Raw genomic sequence first — 21,042 nt, 5'->3', positions numbered from 1 at the left:
ACACCCCTGCATTTTAGAGCAGAGAGTGAGACTGCATCACTGTCCCTCATAGCCACATGGTGAGCACATTAGATCCCATTGTTTTGAAGTAAACTGGTCCAAAAGTCTAAAAATGTAACATTAAGAAGTATTTTTTAAAAATTATGATTTTATGTGTGTTCAAACTGTCACTACTGAAACATGTCACGTATACCTGTCTCAGATATAGGGTCACTCAAAGCAAAGAGATTTTAGTCAAAAGTCCAGGTCAGTTAAAAGTCCAAAATGTGCTTTCAGCTCTGATTTTGAACCAGTTTGATAGATCAATCCATACATATACTTCGGAAAGAGTTTATTTGAGATGCACCATATAACATCTGCAAAAGACAAGACAGGCAACTATTTTGTCCATGTTCTCTTCAAAAAAGTGTGCTGAGCTACATGTGAGGAAATCACACATGCCTGTATTAAAGCATCAAGAAGACCGCAACAGACTTCAAGAGCTACTTGGGTACACTGAGCCAATACTAGTATACTCAATTCATAGCATTTATGTTTTAACTGGGGCTAGTAATTAGTAGTAAATATAACTGTAGAACATTAGAATTTTAAGTATCTGATCATTATACAATCCAGCCATTTCATCAACTTGTAGTTCTTGGTCGCACAAAGGCGAACATATAGCTGTCAGCACCAAAGTCGCTACATAGGGTATATTTAATACGATGCTGGAATGTTTACTGCATAAACATGTTGACGCCTGGCCCCATTAGTATTAGTACTACTTTCCACAATCCATGCAAGGAATGCTTTTAAATATCTTTGTTTACCGATGAAAAATGATCAAATTGTAAGTCTCTCTGGATAAGAGTGTCTGCCAAATGCCCTAAATGTAAATAGAAACGGGCGTGGCTAAAACAACTCAATAATTCAGAGGGGTGTCCACATACTTTTTGTAAGTGTGTGTAACAATGTCCTGCCGTGGCTCAACTAATCAGATTTCAGAAACAGAACTATGTGCTTTATAAATGATATTTTGATGGGTCGCATCCTTGATTTTAGGTTTACTGGTTAATGAATAATGGATTATTTATTGATCAAAAGTATTTGCCAAAATATGCATCGCATTTAGGACACCAAAAAACTCTTATTTTTACAGCTTCCCATAAAATAGTTAACATCTGAAGCTGCATCATAGTAGATTTACTGTACTTTTTACTGTAATTTTATATACATTTCTACAGCAAACTGGCTTTATTTTATTGAAACCAGTTATTTCAAACTTTTGCATGGAGGTTTCGGTAGAATAAAGTCACAGTAAAGCCTATTGTACCCTTCTCCAATACTATTCCTGTTTACATCTGCTACCAGAAGCTAACATTAGTGATGCATTCACTAAATACGCTTGGCAAAATCCTTCGAAAATCACCTTTTTTCCCCAACTACAAAATACAACAGTATAAAACTTAATAATTATGATTAATTATTTGCAAATGAACAATCACAACATGAAGGCAGCATAACATCTTATCGTTATCTGCCTGCAATGTCTTTCTCATGAACTTCAACTGGCCCCTAATCTTGGCACTCACTGGCCTGACATGGAGCTACCACTGCTGAATGTTTTATTGCAGGGGGAGATGGGGATGATCAGGATGGCTCTTTTAGCCTCAGGGCTGTTCCTGAGCGCACAGAGCCCCCAGGCAGGAAGCAGCGTGTCAGCGCTTCCTCTATCCCTTCATGCAGGTTTTACCATAAAGCGCACACCCACTGAATGCTGATGATGCTGTACAGTCACTGCATTAAAGAGGCCAGTGAAGAGATGATGTGAGAGGCGAGAATTTTAAAGACTCAAAACACAGCAAAGCCCCCTTCTTTGGATTATGGCTTAGTTCTAACATTGTGGTATGTGTTGGTTCCTCAGCTTCTCTAAAAAAAACTACAAAATATCATCTATTTTTATAGAAAATAGGCATTGTATAAAACTAGAGATCACTCTTCATCTTTTTACTTTCCCGGCAAAATGGCGACGAAGTACAAGTTTTTCATTTTTCAGCAGAAAATAAATCAATAAATAATAGACAATTACACAGGTGCTTCAAAAGATGAATATGAATCTGCAGTATTTAGTGAGTAAGCCTTTCATTTCAGCTTCCACTCTAATTAGTTTTCAAAGAAATCTGCAGGGATATTTTTTTCCACATCTCCAAAGTTCAATCTTAGAAGTAGGTTGTATTCACGTTTCAGTTCAGTTCGATTCAACATCATTGTCATTATACATATACAGGGGTACAGTGTAACAACACACTTGGGGGCTACTTCTCTGGTGCATAAACACTGAGACAAGGACATGAGTGCACATGTAGTAGCTGGATGACAATATGTATGCACAAAACAGTGCAACAAGTACAAAATCAATAAATAGACTACAGATTAAATAGACAATAGACAATAAATGTAAGTCAAGTGTAGACACATATTGTACTAGTGCACAGGCAGTGTGTATACTTATGTGCAAAATACATGCAGTAATTTATTATTTACTGAACAGAACCTAATGACTGTTTGATCAAGTGTTAAGTCGAAGTATACATGACATCAGATCCAATCAATCACAAATACATTCAGTGACGTTGACGGACGCTGGGGTGGTCAGCCCATTGTTTTGAGAACACCAGCAGCTTCTTTGATTGATTTGCAAATGTTATTTTTATCTACTTCCTTTTCTCAGTGAGGGCTTCTTGACAGCTACACATCCTTTCAGACTCACAGTGCTGAGTTGTCTCCTCACAGAAATTTCTGTGGATTCAATCAGATGTGAATCAAGAGTGGAGGTTGATTTTCTCCTCTCTCTCAAAGATGAAAGCTTTAAGTGCTGTTTGGGGACAGTTTTGCCATCTACCAGGTCTTGCAGGTATTTGTATGAGTCCCATGTTCTCTGTATCTTTGAATGATTATTTCAACTTTTGTAAATATTTCTGTCTTTAAACTTTTTTTCTTTGACTTTCTCCTTCCTCATGCTAATCTCCTCAGAAATATCTCCTGAAAATCTGTAACTTGTACTTGTAATGGCTGTTTTGACTGGTAATGAAATAAATGAAGCGTGATCTCTTCTGTCGTGATGTTTGCACAGTACTGTATACAGCGAGCAAGTGTTACTCTGTAACGGTGCTTCCATTCAGTGGAAGATGAGTGACCTGAAGTCATGATATGAATTACTGAGATCATCTGCCTCAGGCTACTATTTCTAAATATTACATTATTATAACATATACATCGTGGTATATTTTATTGCTCTATTTTTTTTGTCTTTGAAAATATGTCAGGTTCTCACTCACTGTATGTGCCCATACTGCATATGTAATAACATTTAAAGGATGCATTTTATCTTCTAGATGATGAGCATTTACAAGACCTTTGTTCTACATATTGTGAAAGATAAAGTGGCGACCTATCTAAGCGATGAATGAGCCATTTGCAATTTAAATTACTTTAAAGTGGACTTATGACATTTGCCAATATAGCACATGTGCCCTGAAATGCATTAATGAAACCAATTTACTCTAACCATGTGATTTTACAACCTCCAAAAATCACGCTCACGTAAAGCCACACTAAAAGTATCAATCATTTTAACCTTCATTGAGGTTGCATGTCAGCTTCACAAAGGCGCTCATATGGTGTTAATGAGCGTGTAATATAAGCGGCTGGCCACTAGTCCGGCATGCTGCCGGTTTATAGGAAACAGAGCAGTGGCTCTGAAGCTGTCTCTCCACATCACTCAAAGGCAATCAGGAGGAATAAATATCAAGCTTCGTTCATGGCAGCTGTAATCGCCTACCATAACACAGTTAGACAGTGCTATTTCCAGTGAATATTCATGAACAGATTGGGCATGGAGAATACAGGCCGGATTGTGACATTATGTACATTTATAGCAAAAAGTCAGCTCCTTTTGTGCTGCTCTGGTATGGATATAGCAGCTCCTATAACGCATAACAAGGTTTTCTCCTTGGTAATAACATAAACTACACATACAATTTGTATTGTAGGCAACTGACCACACAAAAGCCCCAAAAAGTATTTGTACATTTGTGCCATACTTAAGAAATATTACGTGAAGAAACAAGACTTTTTAGGCAAGTAATTCCAAGTAATAATTGTAAATTTCTTTTTGGAAAAGTATTCACATTATCATTTGAGCAATATCTTTACAGAGTTCGTGGTCCTATGAATGCTAACACCACTGTGCGAAAAACAGCTTGTTTCTGTGATTTGCAATCTTCTCAAAGCTTTTCAGATAGAGGATGTGCTAAAATGTTTTTCCCCAAAACAAATACCATTTTATGAATCCTTTTATACAGTAACCCAGAGAACTTCATTCAACTACCAATGGTGATATGGCCTCCAAACACTTTTTTGGAACACATTTCTTTATAACTATACAGAACGTCTCCTTTACTCATTACTATGATCTACCATTTTGTTTATACATCTATACATACTGCATAGTGCACTGCAAATTTTATATACATCCATAATATTGCATATTGCACTACCACTTTGTCTATACATCCATACCTATTGCACTGCCACTTGTTTATACACTCAGGCATATTGCACATTCACTGGATGTGAATCAAATCTATCTATCTATCTATCTATCTATCTATCTATCTATCTATCTATCTATCTATCTATCTATCTATCTATCTATCTATCTATCTATCTATCTATCTATCTACCTACCTACCTACCTACCTACCTACCTAATGCACTGCAGCTATATTTGACACTGCTGTTTTTTTTTAATATTCTAATTAGAATTTAGAAATTGAGAAATTCCTTGTACAGTTTGTACTAAAACGACATACTGATTGTGAACAACTGGAGTGCCTATGTCTATATCTCCATGCAATCTTCTCAGATATATCCTGTTTAGTCACCAGCGAAGCCTCACTGCGGAGGAAGCAGATGGAAAGGTCCTGGGGACTGGTGCGTGTTACTAATGGTAATGATATACGTCAATATGGCCACATCGCCTCCCACGTGTCCTCCCCATCGTACAAAACAAAGGAACCGGCAACTTATGAACTGCCTGCACCACTCTGCAGAGTCCATAAAACAACTGGCCCCAGTCACCGGGGAGACCCCCGCCCAAGACCACCCCCCAGCCCCAATTCCGCCCCCTCACACAGGACCACCAGATGACACAGATGGGACGAGGGCAAACAAAAAAGGGGGCTCCCTTTGTAGTGACCCGGAGCCCTTTCAAAAAGCCATTCAAGCAACAAATTGGGGAAAGCTGGGCCTTGCAGCAACACTAAAGGTTCTTGCTCTTTTATTAGCGAACCTCCGTGGTCGCTATAAACGCAGACTGATTTATGGACATCTAAGCCAAAATGGTTAAGGCAAAATATGCAAGGCAGAGCATTTAAGCGGGGGAGCGAAATGCTTTCCAATGTTATAAGCGGTGCAGATACTTTTGTGTTGAAAGCTGTGAGATATAAACAAGATGTTGCTTTGAAATATCTTGAAGGTGTACCATCGTTGGAAGGCAACTGGCATATTTAAAAATTGAATAACTGTAGTTTCTTTAATCTTTCCCACTTATTTATCTACTTATTCATTTCGGTAAGTGTTTAAATCTCTTGCCATCCTGCAAAAAGATCTAGATGAGGACAATAACTCACTACTCTTCCACTTTTTTGCTCTCCAAAGCTTGTACATTTTCTCTTTTTCTAGCCTGGCTGACTCTCAGTCCTCCACACTCTGCAGCTCACTGGCTCCCTCTCTCTCCCTCCAATGCCACCGCCTCTCACTCTCTCCCTCTTGCCCCTCCCCTCCCGCAATCTGCATAGAGAGACATTTGTCATCATTAGCCCTGCTCCGACAGTTGGCACCCGGCACCTCAGATCTCGAGGACTTGCAATTATGAAGCCTTCATCTTGTATTTGGGTTACATGGCCTAATTTCATCATGGGCTTCAATGGCCAGCATTTCATTACCCGAACCCCCAACCTGGGGAAGAACGCTGTCTTTTTTTTCCCCTTCTCTTCCTTTGTTTTTTCCCCCCACTCCATAACCGGCTGTTTGGTGCCCGTGCTCTTCAGAACGGGGCGGTGTAATTAATTTGAAATGCATCTAGGCATTGTCCACACCGAGGCTGTTGCGAAGACGCTTCGCTTGCGTATCATCGGGTCAGTGGGCAAATGATTACGGACTCAACCTCTAGACACAAGCCGTCTCTCAGACATTAAGATTAATCACGAGGTGCCGGGATCTGCACCGCTGGATGCGCACTAAAGGTGGTCTTATTGAAGCTGAAGAGTTCTCAGTGTTTACTTGAGGGTTACCCTGCATGACCATTAATACACTAAGAGTTTGAACTTTATGGGAATGAAATACATTGATTGGAGAGAGCATTTAAATCAAATTTTCTCACCTGAATGACACTGTTATCAAATCTATGCAAATGCACAGATGACATTTGTCAGAGAAGCAGATGTATTGCATACTTAAGTGGAGAAAGGCAGCAATTCCTGTAATTCGAGATTCCTTTCTGAATACAGTCTTCTCCTGTCGCTCTTTCCAGCTTGTTAAAGAGCAGTTAATTTGTACACAGGGTTAGGCTTTAAAGACGTGGTTTAAGTACATATGGCTTTAGCCAGGATAGCTGTTCCCTACATGGTCTGGGCTTGAAGTGCGCCTCAGGCTGTTTTGTCCCTGGCTGCCAAACACCCATGGGAGGAGGTCACTAATACGGCATGGAAACTAAAACAAATGGAGGGACAGGATCCAAGGCGTAGAAGGTAGGGGGCTGACGGGCAGGAGGCGAAAGAAAATTAACTGGGAGTCCTGCAGTGCAACCATATTGCCTGGAATAACCAAATTCGCCTCAGACAAAAACTCAATGACAATTCTCATATCCAGGCTCAAGAAGTTGAAAGGGATATGTCATAATAAACGTCTGTCTCATATAATGCAATCTCTTCCAGAGCCGGGCTCCACCATAATGTCTCTTGTCTTAAACGGCCGGGGCCTTTAATCTGATTTATATTCAACTCTGCCACTCCATTAAATCCACTTGATAATCTGTGCTCTGACCTAGCGACGCCTTTTGGCTCTGTTCCATTTTTCGCTGCTCTTTCCGAGCACAAAGGGCCGTCGCAGAAACGATGACGGGAGGCGCATAAAGAACTGTCCCCGAGTGATGATGGAACACAGCCTGCGATGACCTCTTTTCGTCAATGAATAATAGGATTATTAACGTGGACATAGAAAAAAAGACTATTAACTTCAATTAAGGGAAGACGTGGTGGTAAAGCTCCAGATATGTTTTAATTCCGCTAAAGCTTTGCACGACCCTATTAACTTCAGCATCTAAAGCTATTTGAAATTACTCTGCAGGGAAATGAATAAAGGAAGTTTTTAATTAATATCTCTGGGATGGACACAAAGACTACGTTCTTAATAGAAAAAGTTGATGTAACATGATTACAAGCATTATTATTTAAGTAATTCTAGACATCTTGGCTAATAATATGTTTACTTCTATAAAAATTTGTGGGCAATAACTTTGTGGCCTAAATACCCCTTTTGAAAACTGTTATTTAGTGTTTTGCATCTATTTTAATTTGGTCAATTCTCTGCAATGTCATGAAAAGAAAATCAAAGACAAGGTTCAATAAGCATACGCAAAAACATCTATTCATGATTAGATATTAAATCATTTGACCATCCTACTTATCACTGATATGATATACATTCATCATATATATCATAACAGTGGTAAGTAGGATGGTCATTATGTCATTGTGATACACTAGGAGAGAAGCCAACTGATCACAAACTGAAATGAAAGAAATTCTTGACTGTCAACAAAAAAGGGATTCATGACTAGCTATTAACTCTGTCAATAAAACCCCAGTTTATTTGAACCCCGTTTACGAGGTTCTTGTGAGATAGTTAACTGTGGTGTCACATGCCAATTTCAGCTGCTTGACAAGGGCTATTACCAGACGATCAAAATGTTCTGACAGTGGGCTCATCGGAACAAGAAAAGAGGGGCAGGGAAAAAATAAATAAAGAGATCACTGGGGAGGGAAGTCCAGAACAAAGGGGCCTTCAATGAGCTAAACATTTCCTGGGTCATATGCTTGTGCAACATGAGCGGAAGCCAGGCCCATTGTATTGATTTATGCCATCACACGGCCCATTCAGCAGGTCAGAAATAGTGTCCATACCGAAGGCATCGCCCCACAGACAACTGCGAGATGAGGGGATGAGCACTACAGTGACAAAGGCACATAACAAGCAACATTATTAAGACGGAAAAGGGGCATGAGAGGTCAAGGGAGAGTTGAAGTGCCCCTAGGTCAGGCCTGAAAGCCTGTAAACATAAGTTATAGAGCCCTGAGGATTTGAGGGGTTTGATGGGCAGCTATTCAAATTTCATTTGAAACGGATTATATCGAAATGTACACATTTCAAAATATAAGTGACAAAGGGATATTCTATGGGGTGATGCCATAGAAGAACCACTTTAAGTAACCTTTTAATGGATGGTTCTAAAGAAACATGCTTGTGAACATGGTGTGTGGGGAACACTTTGAGTTAAGAACCTTTATATAATGGAAATGTTCTACTGCACTTTGGGTAAGCCAAGAACAAGCAAACTTGTGATTGATCAATTTTTTCACCAGTTCCAATCCAGATCAATCATGTGCTATTTTATTGCAACAAATCGCAAAAGGTGTGAAACCTTGAGGTCAAGCTATTATTATTTCTAATAAAGACATGCTGTAAAAAAACTGTAGGCTTATTATTCAGTTACAAGGCTTAATACTCATTATTTACTAACTACTATACATTTGTTAATCATAATAATAATACTGGGTGAAAACAGAGACCTTTTATGTATTTAATTCTATTAAGTGCAAATTATTCATTTATCAGGAGATATTTCTGACCAGAAATAAGACAATAACAGACTGACAAACAGATAAACAACACTTCAAACTTTCATCTTTGAGAGAGAGGAGAAAATCAAGCTCTACCCTGATCCAGATCTGAAAAAATCCACAGGTTTTTTTGTCCATCTTTCCACTGTGAGAAGACGACTCAACACTATGAGTTAGAAAGGATGTGCAGCTGTTAAAGAAGCTCTTACTGAGAAAAGGAAATAGACAAAAAAAGAAGAACATTCGCAATTCAAACACTGACCACTGTGCAGTGTGCAGACCATGACATCACCGAGTGTGTTTGGTCCATGACAAGCAAAAAAATGTAACGAACCAGACAGAACCTTTTGAAAGTGTGGACAAATGTCCCTGCAGATTCAGTCAAAAAACTGAAACTTGAAAAAAATGGAAATGGTAATAAAGGGAAGTTGTTGACAGTTTTGAAACAGTTGACCTTGTAATCATACACACACACACACACATATATATATGTACACACACATGCACACACACACACACACACACATATATATATATATAGGCTGCCCTGAGTTTGTATATTACATAACATATATAAAATCTCTGTATTTTGCATACTTTATGAGAACTGAAGTCTGGCCCTGGCATTAAATTACCAGGTTGAATGTGTTTTTCTTTTCTTTCTCTTTTTGGTAAATTACATGTTAAACCTGAGGCCGATGCCAAAGCTGGCTAAGCGGGCAGTAACCCCCAGCACATGCTGCAGATTAGAAGGGGCTAATCCTGGCGAAATGGAGATGGGTGCTGGGGAATACGGAGGGAACACGCTGGCAACTGCTGGGAACTGAGTCAGGAGAACAAAAGCGGCTGGAGGAATCTCAGAATAAGAACCAGCGAAGAGCACTCCCGTCTGCATCCAATAAGAAGACATACCTGCTGTGAGATATAGAGAGTGAGCAAAAGCTTTTACGTGTCAGAGAGAGCTGGAGTGAGCTACAGAGCAAAGAAAGTGAGAGCGAGATAGTGTCACTAGCAGAAACAGAGGGATTTTCTTGCTTTCACTGCAGAACCTTTCAGCTGGCCCTACGGCCTCCTGCAGAACAGTATAGATTGTACTGTTGTACATTATAACACTGTAGCTACATCACAGGCAATATGGAGCACTATGGAGTATGTTTTCCTCATTGAATTGTGATTAGTGCTTAATAAATATTGCTTCCACATTGTCTGTATGGGGAAAACAACAGTATTCTAATACATAATCCCTGTCCAGAGATATTCATTATGGCTGGAAAACAAAACATCCGCTTTGGAAATAGAACAGACCCTACAATGCGAGCCGACCCTCCATGAGCCTAATCTCCATGCAGTGACTAACGAACATGCTCTTATCAAAAGATATACTCTGGCTTTAGCACAGCCCTGGTAAGCCTGCCGCTCAATCTGCTTCAAAACTGAAGAGTGGAGAGCATGTTGCTTCAGACAAATTCATGGACAGACGAAGAATGAAGGAAACAAACTGGCTCACAATCACAGCGTGGCAATTATCTCTGAATTTATATTATCCAAAAAGAAATATCTTTAAAATGAGGCTATTACATGCAATAAAGCTGTTATAAAACAGTAATAACAATCAAATTTTGGCACTGGGAGTAGACTAAATAATATGTATGTGGTTATATATTATATATTCTCAGAAAAGTTGAAACCTTAAACCCTAAGCTTATATTTCAGCCACTTTAAGACATTATTCAGTAACAATTATAAATTATTCAGTAGCTACTGCAACACTAATATGAATATAACTAAACTTTAATTTTTCTACATTACTTGACCACAGCAATAGCCCTTTACATTGTGTGAACAAGTCATAATGAATTGACCAAGAAAAATGGTCCAAAGTAATTTAAAATAAAATCTTGCTCCGCTGACTTTCATTAAAAGTTAACATTTTTGGTTTATTATGTAAGTTGAAATTTTGGAGATCCTAGGATTTAAAAGTTTAAACGAAAGCTGGAATAAAGAAGAATTTTCAATTATAACAGCAGAAAAAGACCTTTGCCGAACGATGAGCCTGACAGCAGTACATATCAACTATCATTTAAAAAACACTATTTATTTTACTGCAGCTTTATACTTCATACATTTCTGCTAGGAGTTTGTTGTACAGTCTGTAGCCTATAGACAGTTGAATGCACTGGTGAAAATCTCATGTACTCTCTCTGCATGGTGCGTGTGAAAGCTTCTCCTGCTTTCAGGCAGGGCTCGGCTCGGGAGGGGCGCTGAGGATCCTGCCATAGAGCCACGAGGTGCATTGGCTGCTAAATGCATGCAATTTGCTCTCTTCAGAGTCCTTATTACTGCTTGCAAGGCATCTTTGTGTCTTAGATGGACGAGCATGCACAAAAACAGCGGCCAGAATCAGAGAAGGATCAAGTGAAGCTTATTAAAGGATGGGGAAAGAGAACGGGTAAAATTATTGAACAAAACATTCTAGATTTGGTGAAAACTAAAATTAAACATTGATTTTTGGTAGGATTGATGCAAAATGGAAATGAAGGGGCCTTCTAGGACTCATAGACTTCACAGGGAACGCGGAGACAATATTTAGCCTAAGTTAAAATCAAGCAATTTATTTAGAGTAAGACTAAAGGGAAATTACAGGCCTGCAATAAGATCTACTAGTCAAAAAGAGATTCATTATTTTGTGAACCTGCATTCAAATAAATGTGCTTCCGCTAGGAACGAGGCACAGTGGAAATGACAGGCCTATGTACAGACCTAGGAGTCAAAAGGAGACACTCTTCAGTAAAAATCTAAATCAAAAGATGAACTTAAGAATAGCGTGTGATGGAAATTAGAGGCCTACATATTGACCTGATATTTAGTGGAATTAAAAATGAATCAGGACAGTTGTGGTAGGAATGGTGAAAATTAGAGGCCTGCCTAAATACCATTTCTTTGAAGGACAACATTTTAAATCAATTTAAGAATTTTAGGATAAGGGAAAGGACTAGTTTGCTTAGAGACCCAACTGTCAAAAAAAAAGTCACTATTTAGAGAAAATTAAATTCAAATTCATTTCTGGTAGGAATGAAGTATAACAGACATGCATATTAGAACCAATAGTTACAAGCTTAGGATCAAAGATGGGTAAAGAATCAGGCAGTAAAATGGACAGAAATGATGGCAAATGCTTTAAATCTAAGTGGAGAAGGTGATCCTCATCCACTGATCCTCATCCACTGGCTGGAGAGATGAGCTCACATATAAATGCGTGTCTCACCACACAAAGCCAGAGATCTTCAGGTCACTGCACAGAGATATTCTTACTGAAATAGCCCACATTCAGGCCTCAGTGATGCCGGAGAGCTTAGACAAAAACTGGACATTAAATAGGGACAAATCGGCTAAACATCGGTTGAACAGCGCGTCGGCGATTTGAAGCGCGCGCACAATTCACTTTAAAAAAATTATTTTACTGACTAAATTAAGAAACACGAGCTCCAGACGAAAAACACATAGGAAATGCTCCTTTTTTCCCTCATCAGCCTCTCCACATTAACCAGCCTGCTTTCAACGGTTTTATCTAAATTATTGCCTGAAGCCGTTAAACTTCAGCTGCTTTCATTATAATCACTGCGATTTACAGACTAATGAGAGCATTAACATCGCGCCTTATGTGAACTCAAACAGTAAACGCCACGTTTAAACGCTCTGCGTCTTCAGACGATGCAAATCAGCCAAAACGATGAATATTATAACGTTACATTCCAGTGTTGTCGCGTATTGGGGTTTTATAACGGTGGTATAATGCGCGTCACCGTGTTTTACAGCGTGTAATCGCGGCTATAATAAATGAGGATAAAAATCCCAATAATTTCAAATTAGCGCGAGCAGGACGGGAAGCCCAACACAGGTAAACAACAACAAAAGTGCGGCGAAGATGAGCGGCCTAAAGAAAATGTACAAAAATAAATAAATAAAAACAATAACAACAATGTGATGGGGAGTGGAAAATGAATGAAAATGTGGATGGAAATGAAATGGAAATTCGTGCAATTAAGATATTTAATTAATTTAAAAATGATAATAAGCTGCAGCGGATGGAAGGGACTGAACATAAACGTAAATAAAAGAAAAAATGGAGAAAAAAAATATTTTAGACTAAACAATGGACTAAATGCATAATAATAATAATAATAATAATAATAATAATAATAATAATAATAATTTAAAAATAAAGGAATAACAAAGTACAAACAAAATAAAATATATAATAGTAAATCAGCCAATTTAAACACAAAATGACTAAGCTACAGTAAACCTGGTGCGGTCTGATCTGAAGCTGTGTCCTTTCTGCTCTTCTCTGTGTGCTTTAAAATAAACCAGTAAAACAAAAACAAAAATAAAAGAATAATAACACTAATAAAACTGAAAAGCAGCTACAGTGGTGTGAAGGTGTGAGCTGTGTCCTCTCTGCTCTCCTCCTTCTGCTCTAAAAATCTCTTAAATCGTCTCGGAGGAAAAACTGGACGCGACGGTGACGCGGCAGGCCGTGATTGGTCGCGCTCCGGCGCAAGCCCCGCCCCCTCCATCACTTCACTCCGGCGTGTGTGTGTGTGTCCCGCAGATCTCAAAACACACCACGACGGCTAGGAGGAGGAGGAGGAGGAGGAGTACGGCACTCACACACTCTCTCTCTCACACACACACACCTCCACACACACACACACACACACGTTCACACACACGTAACGGAGCACGAGCCCCAAAAAGCAGAATAACAAGAAGAAGAAGGGGAAAAAAATAAACAACAACAACAAAACTTGAGGCGAACTCGGGCTCGGAGGTCACTTCCACTTTCGCTCTGGAAACTAACTGCTGGACTTTTATTTTTGAATTTTTCTTTTTTCCCTTCTTCTCTTCCCTCTCGAATTTGATGCTTGTGCTTAACGGGGAGGACGCGCGGATGCGCACGACGCACAAATAACCCGCTTTGCCTTTTTTTCTCGCCGTTTTTTGCTCTTTTTTCTTCTCCAAAGTTGGCTCCCGTGCCCGCGGCCGCGTTGGATCCGTCGGCGTACTGCGAGCCCCCTCCGGTGTACAACCCGGAGCTGTGCCCCAACATGTTGGCGGCGCAGGCCAAGCTCGCGTACCACCTGAACAAGTACTACACGGAGAAGTGCCAGGCGCGCAAGGCGGCCGTGGCCAAGACCATCCGGGACGTGTGCAAGGTGGTGTCGGACGTGCTGAAGGAGGTGGAGGTGCAGGAGCCGCGCTTCATCAGCTCCCTCAACGAGCTGGACAACCGCTATGAGGGCCTCGAGGTGGTCTCGCCCACCGAGTTCGAGGTGGTGCTCTACCTCAACCAGATGGGCGTCTTCAACTTCGTGGACGACGGCTCGCTGCCCGGCTGCGCTGTGCTGAAGCTGAGCGACGGCAGGAAGCGCAGCATGTCTCTGTGGGTCGAGTTCATCACGGCTTCGGGCTACCTGTCGGCACGCAAGATCCGCTCGCGCTTCCAGACGCTCGTGGCGCAGGCCGTGGACAAGTGCAGCTACAGGGACGTGGTCAAGATGGTGGCGGACACCAGCGAGGTCAAGCTGAGGATCAGGGACCGCTACGTGGTCCAGATCACGCCCGCCTTCAAGTGCACGGGCATCTGGCCGCGCAGCGCGGCGCACTGGCCGCTGCCGCACATCCCGTGGCCGGGCCCCAACCGCGTGGCCGAGGTCAAGGCCGAGGGCTTCAACCTGCTCTCCAAGGAGTGCTACTCGCTGAACGGCAAGCAGAGCTCGGCGGAGAGCGACGCCTGGGTGCTGCAGTTCGCCGAGGCCGAGAACAGGCTGCTGCTGGGCGGCTGCAGGAAGAAGTGCTTGTCGGTGCTGAAGACGCTGCGCGACCGGCACCTGGAGCTGCCCGGCCAGCCGCTCAACAACTACCACATGAAGACGCTGCTGTCGTACGAGTGCGAGAAGCACCCGCGCGAGAGCGACTGGGACGAGAACTGCCTGGGCGACCGGCTCAACGGCATCCTCCTGCAGCTCATCTCGTGCCTGCAGTGCCGCCGCTGCCCGCACTACTTCCTGCCCAACCTGGACCTTTTCCAAGGCAAGCCGCACTCGGCGCTGGAGAACGCGGCCAAGCAGACGTGGAGGCTGGCCAGGGAGATACTGACCAACCCCAAAAGCCTGGAGAAGCTCTGAGGTTGACAAAGAACGAGAGGACAGAACAAAATATGAAAGAAAGAAAGTACATTCTGATGTGACTTTGGAGACTGGAGAAGGAAATATTGACCAACACTAACAAGCCTGGACAACACCTGAGGTAAAAAAAAAAACACCACAAAAATGTTAAAGACTTGGCGAATTGGCGAGGGAAGTATTGACCAACCTTAGAGAGAAAAAAAAGAAATGTAAAAATAAGAATTTGATGTGAAAGACGTGGAAGCTGGCGAGGGAAACACTGACCACCTCTAAACCCCCGGAAATCTGAGGTAATTAAAGAAAACGAAGTAAAGCCTTTCTGTAAGAGTTTAGATGTGAAGTGGAGAGAGCTGAGAGTAGGACCAGGTCTGATGGAGGCTCTGTGAGGCCTGTGGGCAATACAAAGCTGCCTGGACTGAAGAAAAAATTCCTGCTGGTCAATTTCTGTCCAATGTCTTGTTGTAAAGAAAAATCCGTCTATTTTTCCTTTTTTTTTAAAAAAAAACAATTCGTGTCAAGTTGTGATCGTTTTTTTATTTTGTGAGCAAAAACTCTACAATCAGAATCGAGTGGTTATTTATCCGTGTTTTATCTTTTTATTTAACGAGCCGTGCCCACCATTAAGATGATTAAGTTTAAGATTAAGATTTTTTTGAATTATTATTTTTTTACATTCTCCAAACGCAGACCAGTGCTCCCCCATGAATGACCAGCCTTGGCAACCTGACAACTCTGTACATTTTTATACTGTAAATACACACATTTGTAGCTCGTGATTCCGGTGGTCTGAACATTTGTGAATGTTGTTTCTGTGACACGTAAATAGAAATTTCATTTCACCTGTTTTAACATTCGCCTGAATTCTTTCTGAAAACAACAAAACAAAAAAAGACAACAACAAAAAAAAAAACCACACACATTTAGATCTGCATCAGTGATAGTTTAACTATTGTCGATGGCAAGTTTCTAATTCATAGAGTTTACATTTTGGTGGTACTATTTGTTAAACTGTTTTAGACATTCCATAAGCTTATACTTGAATTTTTATTTAAAGTATATTCCACCATTTCTTTTTTTTTCTTTTTTTATTTGTTTTGTTTGTACCTTGCTTCCATGATAAAAGCTGAAAATGAGAATATTATATATATGGAAAAATATACCTGAAAACAATGCACTTGAAATACACTGGAATATAACATTGTGATTGGATTTTTTTATTTCTGTCTCTGAATTTATTTAAAGAGTTAATAAAAAAAACCAAGACAGGATATTGGTGTGCTAATAATGATTCGGAGATGAAGGCATAAAATGTGAGCGCTAAGCTGATAATATGGAAAGCATTATCTAGAAACGCTGCACTGGTTTTCAGGTAAGATTTCGACAAGAAAACGTTTATTCCAGAATTTTCAGCGCTCAGTTTTCATTAGATTGAGAGGAGCTGCTGCTCTTTACACAGGCCTGGACTGAATGGCTAATAAAGAGCTGCTGGATGGTGCACAATCCTGATTTAGTGCCCTTATTTGATCGATCGTTCGGAACATCTGAAAACGTTTCGGCGAAAATGACCGCATTCGCTACTTTTTACTACATTTATGCGGCTGCAATTTAGCGCGCGTGGTTGTTTGTTTACATACCTGCATGCCCCCCCGCCCCCCAGCCAATCCTCTCACTCATACATCAGTCCTGACTCACTAAACCACTGAATGCTACCAATAAAACGCTTTTAGCTGCGTCTGTTTGGCAGCGAACCTGACCTGCAGCGACTGCGGGGCACTAACCGTCTGAGCTGTAGTGAAAGGGAGGGAATGAGGGATGAGGAGGATGAAGGAGTGCAGCCTACTCTGGGGTCCAGGCGCTTGAAGGCCGGGTCTTCCTCGTCCACCTCGAAGTAGATTTCTGTGGTGGTGATGGAGAGGGTCCCCCGGGCCGCCAGCACAGGGGCCACCAGCTGGGCAGGGGTACTAAGGACCACCGGGCCTGCAGGAGACAACACTCAGGTTATAGATTCAGCAGTACTATTACACAGCAAATCACTGTCCAATCAGCAAACAGGACGAGGCGCCTATATATTTATTATATTGATATTAATGTAAATATTCAAAATAGTATTCATTTCAGTGGCGCGTCGATTCTACACCAACTTCTAAACAATCCACACGCAGGAACTAGCCGTTTGTTGGGGGGTTTAAGACAAATAGGCTTAATAATAAATAGCAGTGTGGAAGAGCAGCTCTAACTCCAATTCAATTATATAGACGTCGCCAAATAATCAGAAATGCAAATAAGACGCAATAAATAAACAAATAAATGACAACAAAGTATACAGCGTAATTTTACCGCCATATGAATGTTTCAAATGTACAGTACTGGGCAGCTGATCGTCAAAGAATCAAATATGCCTGTATGTTGGGAAAAATAACAATAAACAAATGAATAAATATTAATATAAACAAATCACAGCTTTACTGATATTTTAACGCTAAATGTTGGCCGCGCTAAATTTTAGCACAAAGCAGGTTACACCACTATTAGACATGTAGAATCACATAATAACCAGTTAAGCCAGCGAATTCACACGTTTATAAAAAGTGATGTATAAAAATCTGAAATAATAAAACAGCGGCGGAGCTGCCTTCCCGCCTCTACAGCGCTACATCAGCCGTGAGTGGTTCCATGAGATTATACAGCAAGATTATAAGATGCACTGGTGAAATGACCGAATAAATAAATAAGCAAACGCCACTAACTATTATTTCTAATAATTCTAAATTCCAATAACGCTACAAATGACCCAGATAATATAGCTGTGTGTACTGTCCAGACTGCGGTGACCGCTGCTGCTTTATGGGGACACACGAGGAAAAAATAGATGTTTTGTTGTTTTAATTTAATACAATTTCATGCTCTTGAAATTCCAAAAATAAGTTAACACAGTGCAAGAGCCCAGATTTATGACGTTATGAAAAAAGTCTAGATATTACAATGTGTTCTGTCTGAGTAGTCAGCATCAGACTGCTCTTTACTGTTTATCCATGTATTCAGTGCTATTTTAATCATACAGCCACCCAGTGTTTATCTGATGAGATTAGCCTCCGCATTTCAGTGTTAAGCGATAACGGTGGCCTACAGATTATTGCTGCCCTGACTGTGCAGCAAATGCACACATCTGTACACTAAGCATCAGTCTTCTTGCGTTCCCACAGCTCCTCAAGTCCACTTCTTAACTCCCCAGTCCTGTTCAGAGCTCGTCTGGGCTTTCATGTTGGTGTCATTTTGCTATTTCAGTATCAGCCCAGCTCTTTAACCTGGTTGCTGACCTCATTGAATCAAAACAACAAATAGTTTTTCGGTGTAACACTGCAGTAGAATTATGTTTGTGTGAGGTCTGTTTCCTGCAAGGTTTTGCCAGTATTGCTTTACTCTAAACCTCCAACCACCACCCCCAACTCACACTAGGCCCAGCTGGGGGAGACATGGTTATGCTGTGTTAATCTGTGTCTAATCTAATAAGACCTTTACATACCCCATCTCAACATATCAAAACCTTCAAAATTGACCTGACCAAACGCTCTCAAAACATTTGTGATGGCTTTTTGACCTCCTTCTGCCTCTGTGTCCCACATACACACAGTCACACAGTGATGTCTGGGGAGTGAAGAGCCTCTTGGAAATTGGGATATTTATCGATCTCCCGAACTCCAGAGAGCCACTTTAAGGTCTCATCAATCTTAATCTGGGCTCCTCAGCCACTTATGGCTGATACTGTTGCAAGATTACAAGTGGATTTGGGTTGCAGTCACAGCTCCCAATGGGCTTCTTCACTGAGATCACAGGCCTACGAGCTCACAATATGAACAACAGTAGAACACACACACAGACATATATATATAAATCTGCATGGATATTTTTCCACTCCTCCAATGTTCAGTCTTCAGAAGTTCAGAAGTTAGTGCATTTTCTGCTTCTCATTTCCAAATAATCTGAGTTACAAATTTAGATAGATCAAGCGTATGTATATGTGTATGTACATTAAGTACATATTTGCTGTTTTAAGCATCTGAACTGTGGTCTACAAATATTTCTGGGAGTCCAAATTTTCTTTGCATAAGTTAAAACACTTTCTTCAAGGAAGACACTTTGACACTAAAATTTGATTCAACAATTTGTACTGACTTTGACATATTGATGTAAAAATAAAACAAAAAATCTAAAATGTGCCTTAACTTTTGCACATTCAGCAATTAAACAGTAATAAATGTGTAGAAGAGAGAGGATGTGTCCTTATTTTCACGTAGAAAAGCAATTTAATATGTAATTAGGCACATAACCTGCAGATATTTTTCAAATCCCCAAAATTCAGTCTTGTTTGCATTTTCTGCCTGTCATTAAAAAAAAAAACAGATATATAAACAGATAAATATATATGTATGTTACATATTTGCAGTTTTAAGCATCTGAATTGTAATCTACAAAAAATCTGAAACTCAGAGTTTTTATTGCATAACAACATGTATATGAACTACGAAAACTACAACTCAGTGCTTTATAACCCATATTGTTTCTTTCTTAGTCTTATAATCAGTAGGTCTTTTGAGTCTGGCTGTGCTGCAGACTGGCTCAGCTGAGCTCTACACCCATTCCACTGCTATATTTATCCCATCTACTGCACAGAGAACAGCTTTCCTCTCACCTCTCCCTCTCGCTGCCCAGTTCTCGACACATCTCCACTAAACCTACAGTTACACAGCAACTGACTCTCCTCACATCATCCGGCGTTAGAATTAGGTGATAAGAGAAAAGCGAGACAATACAGCATTAATCCACAACAGAGAGGACAGAGAGAGGCGTGGATTGCTCCTAATCCCTCTCGGGACCGTTTCATAATTGGGATGTAGTATTAATATATTTACATGGAGAGGAATAGGATACTCTGGGATCCCCCTGTGGCGTGTAATTTCTCCTGGATTTATACCACTCACTGCTCCACGCCAAGTCGCCCAATAAAACTAACCATGTAAATAAGCACAACTACTACTTCTACTACTACTACTACTACTACTACTACTACTACTACTACTACTAATAATAATAATAATAATAATAATAATAAATGACAAAGCATTATTATTTGCAAATAGTTTATGGAATATTTTTATGAATGAAAAGCCAAAGCATTTTGTCACATATTTCAGGTTTGTCTTTTCGTATATATGATTATCCTTCAAACATATTCTTCTTCTTCTTATTCTTCTTCTTCTTATTATTATTATTATATGTAATCCAATGTTTCCATGTCTAAAGCATTATTGCCCATGTGCACATTAAGGCTGTGTAAGGGAAACAGGTGCAGCAGCTAGACAGACACTGAAATCAGCACAGTGACGTCACTGGAGATTAGAGCAGGGACAAATGCATGCTGGGAAAAGGCATTGTCTGTTTATTTTCTTCTCAGATCAAAATGACATTTTTTTCGTGGAAAATTAGAAATCGAGATGAAGATGAAGGCGACTGAAATTCTGCTTGGACATGATAATAGGGTTACACAGAAATATACAGCCTGTATTATATATGTTTAATCAAGTGACGTGAAATATCATTAATTACTACTGTATCAACACTGTTCATAAACTGTTTTATTAACTAACTGTAAGCTATTATTACTATTGTATAACTATATTTCTATAGTCATTCATTCATAGTACAATACATGCCAAACTACATTTTTTGTTGATTTTCTAAGTGAAAATAAGTGAACACATCCTTCACTGAGAACATGCTTCTGCACATTTTCATGCATGATTATTAATTACTGTTTGTATATTAGTTTTGCTTTTTTTCCATTACAGTATGTCATACATAACAAGTAAATACACACTGCGGATTCAAATTTGCAGGAAAGTTCCCAGAAGAGG

The 21,042-nt window shown here is 40.2% G+C and overlaps 2 protein-coding genes across 6 annotated transcripts in view; one reads left to right on the top strand and one right to left on the bottom strand.

Annotated features, from left to right (window-relative positions):
• Positions 1–21,042, bottom strand: part of nbeab (neurobeachin b) — a 481,645-nt gene that overhangs the window by 120,043 nt on the left and 340,560 nt on the right. For all 5 annotated transcript variants that reach the window (XM_037546398.1, XM_037546400.1, XM_037546401.1 and 2 more), the window contains one exon: positions 16,971–17,107. In XM_037546398.1, the coding sequence (XP_037402295.1) occupies positions 16,971–17,107 (137 nt within the window). The remainder of the gene's footprint in view (positions 1–16,970; positions 17,108–21,042) is intronic.
• mab21l1 (mab-21-like 1) lies at positions 13,548–16,087 on the top strand. The gene has a single exon (XM_017723910.2). The coding sequence runs from the start codon at positions 14,051–14,053 to the stop codon at positions 15,128–15,130; it is 1,080 nt and encodes a 359-aa protein (XP_017579399.1). The 5' UTR covers positions 13,548–14,050; the 3' UTR covers positions 15,131–16,087.

This window comes from Pygocentrus nattereri, chromosome 17 (assembly GCF_015220715.1).
Source record: "Pygocentrus nattereri isolate fPygNat1 chromosome 17, fPygNat1.pri, whole genome shotgun sequence".
In the NCBI taxonomy this organism is placed as follows: Eukaryota; Metazoa; Chordata; class Actinopteri; order Characiformes; family Serrasalmidae; genus Pygocentrus; species Pygocentrus nattereri.
Note: the sequence above shows the minus strand (reverse complement) of the source record. Positions and strands in the feature narration are given on the sequence as shown.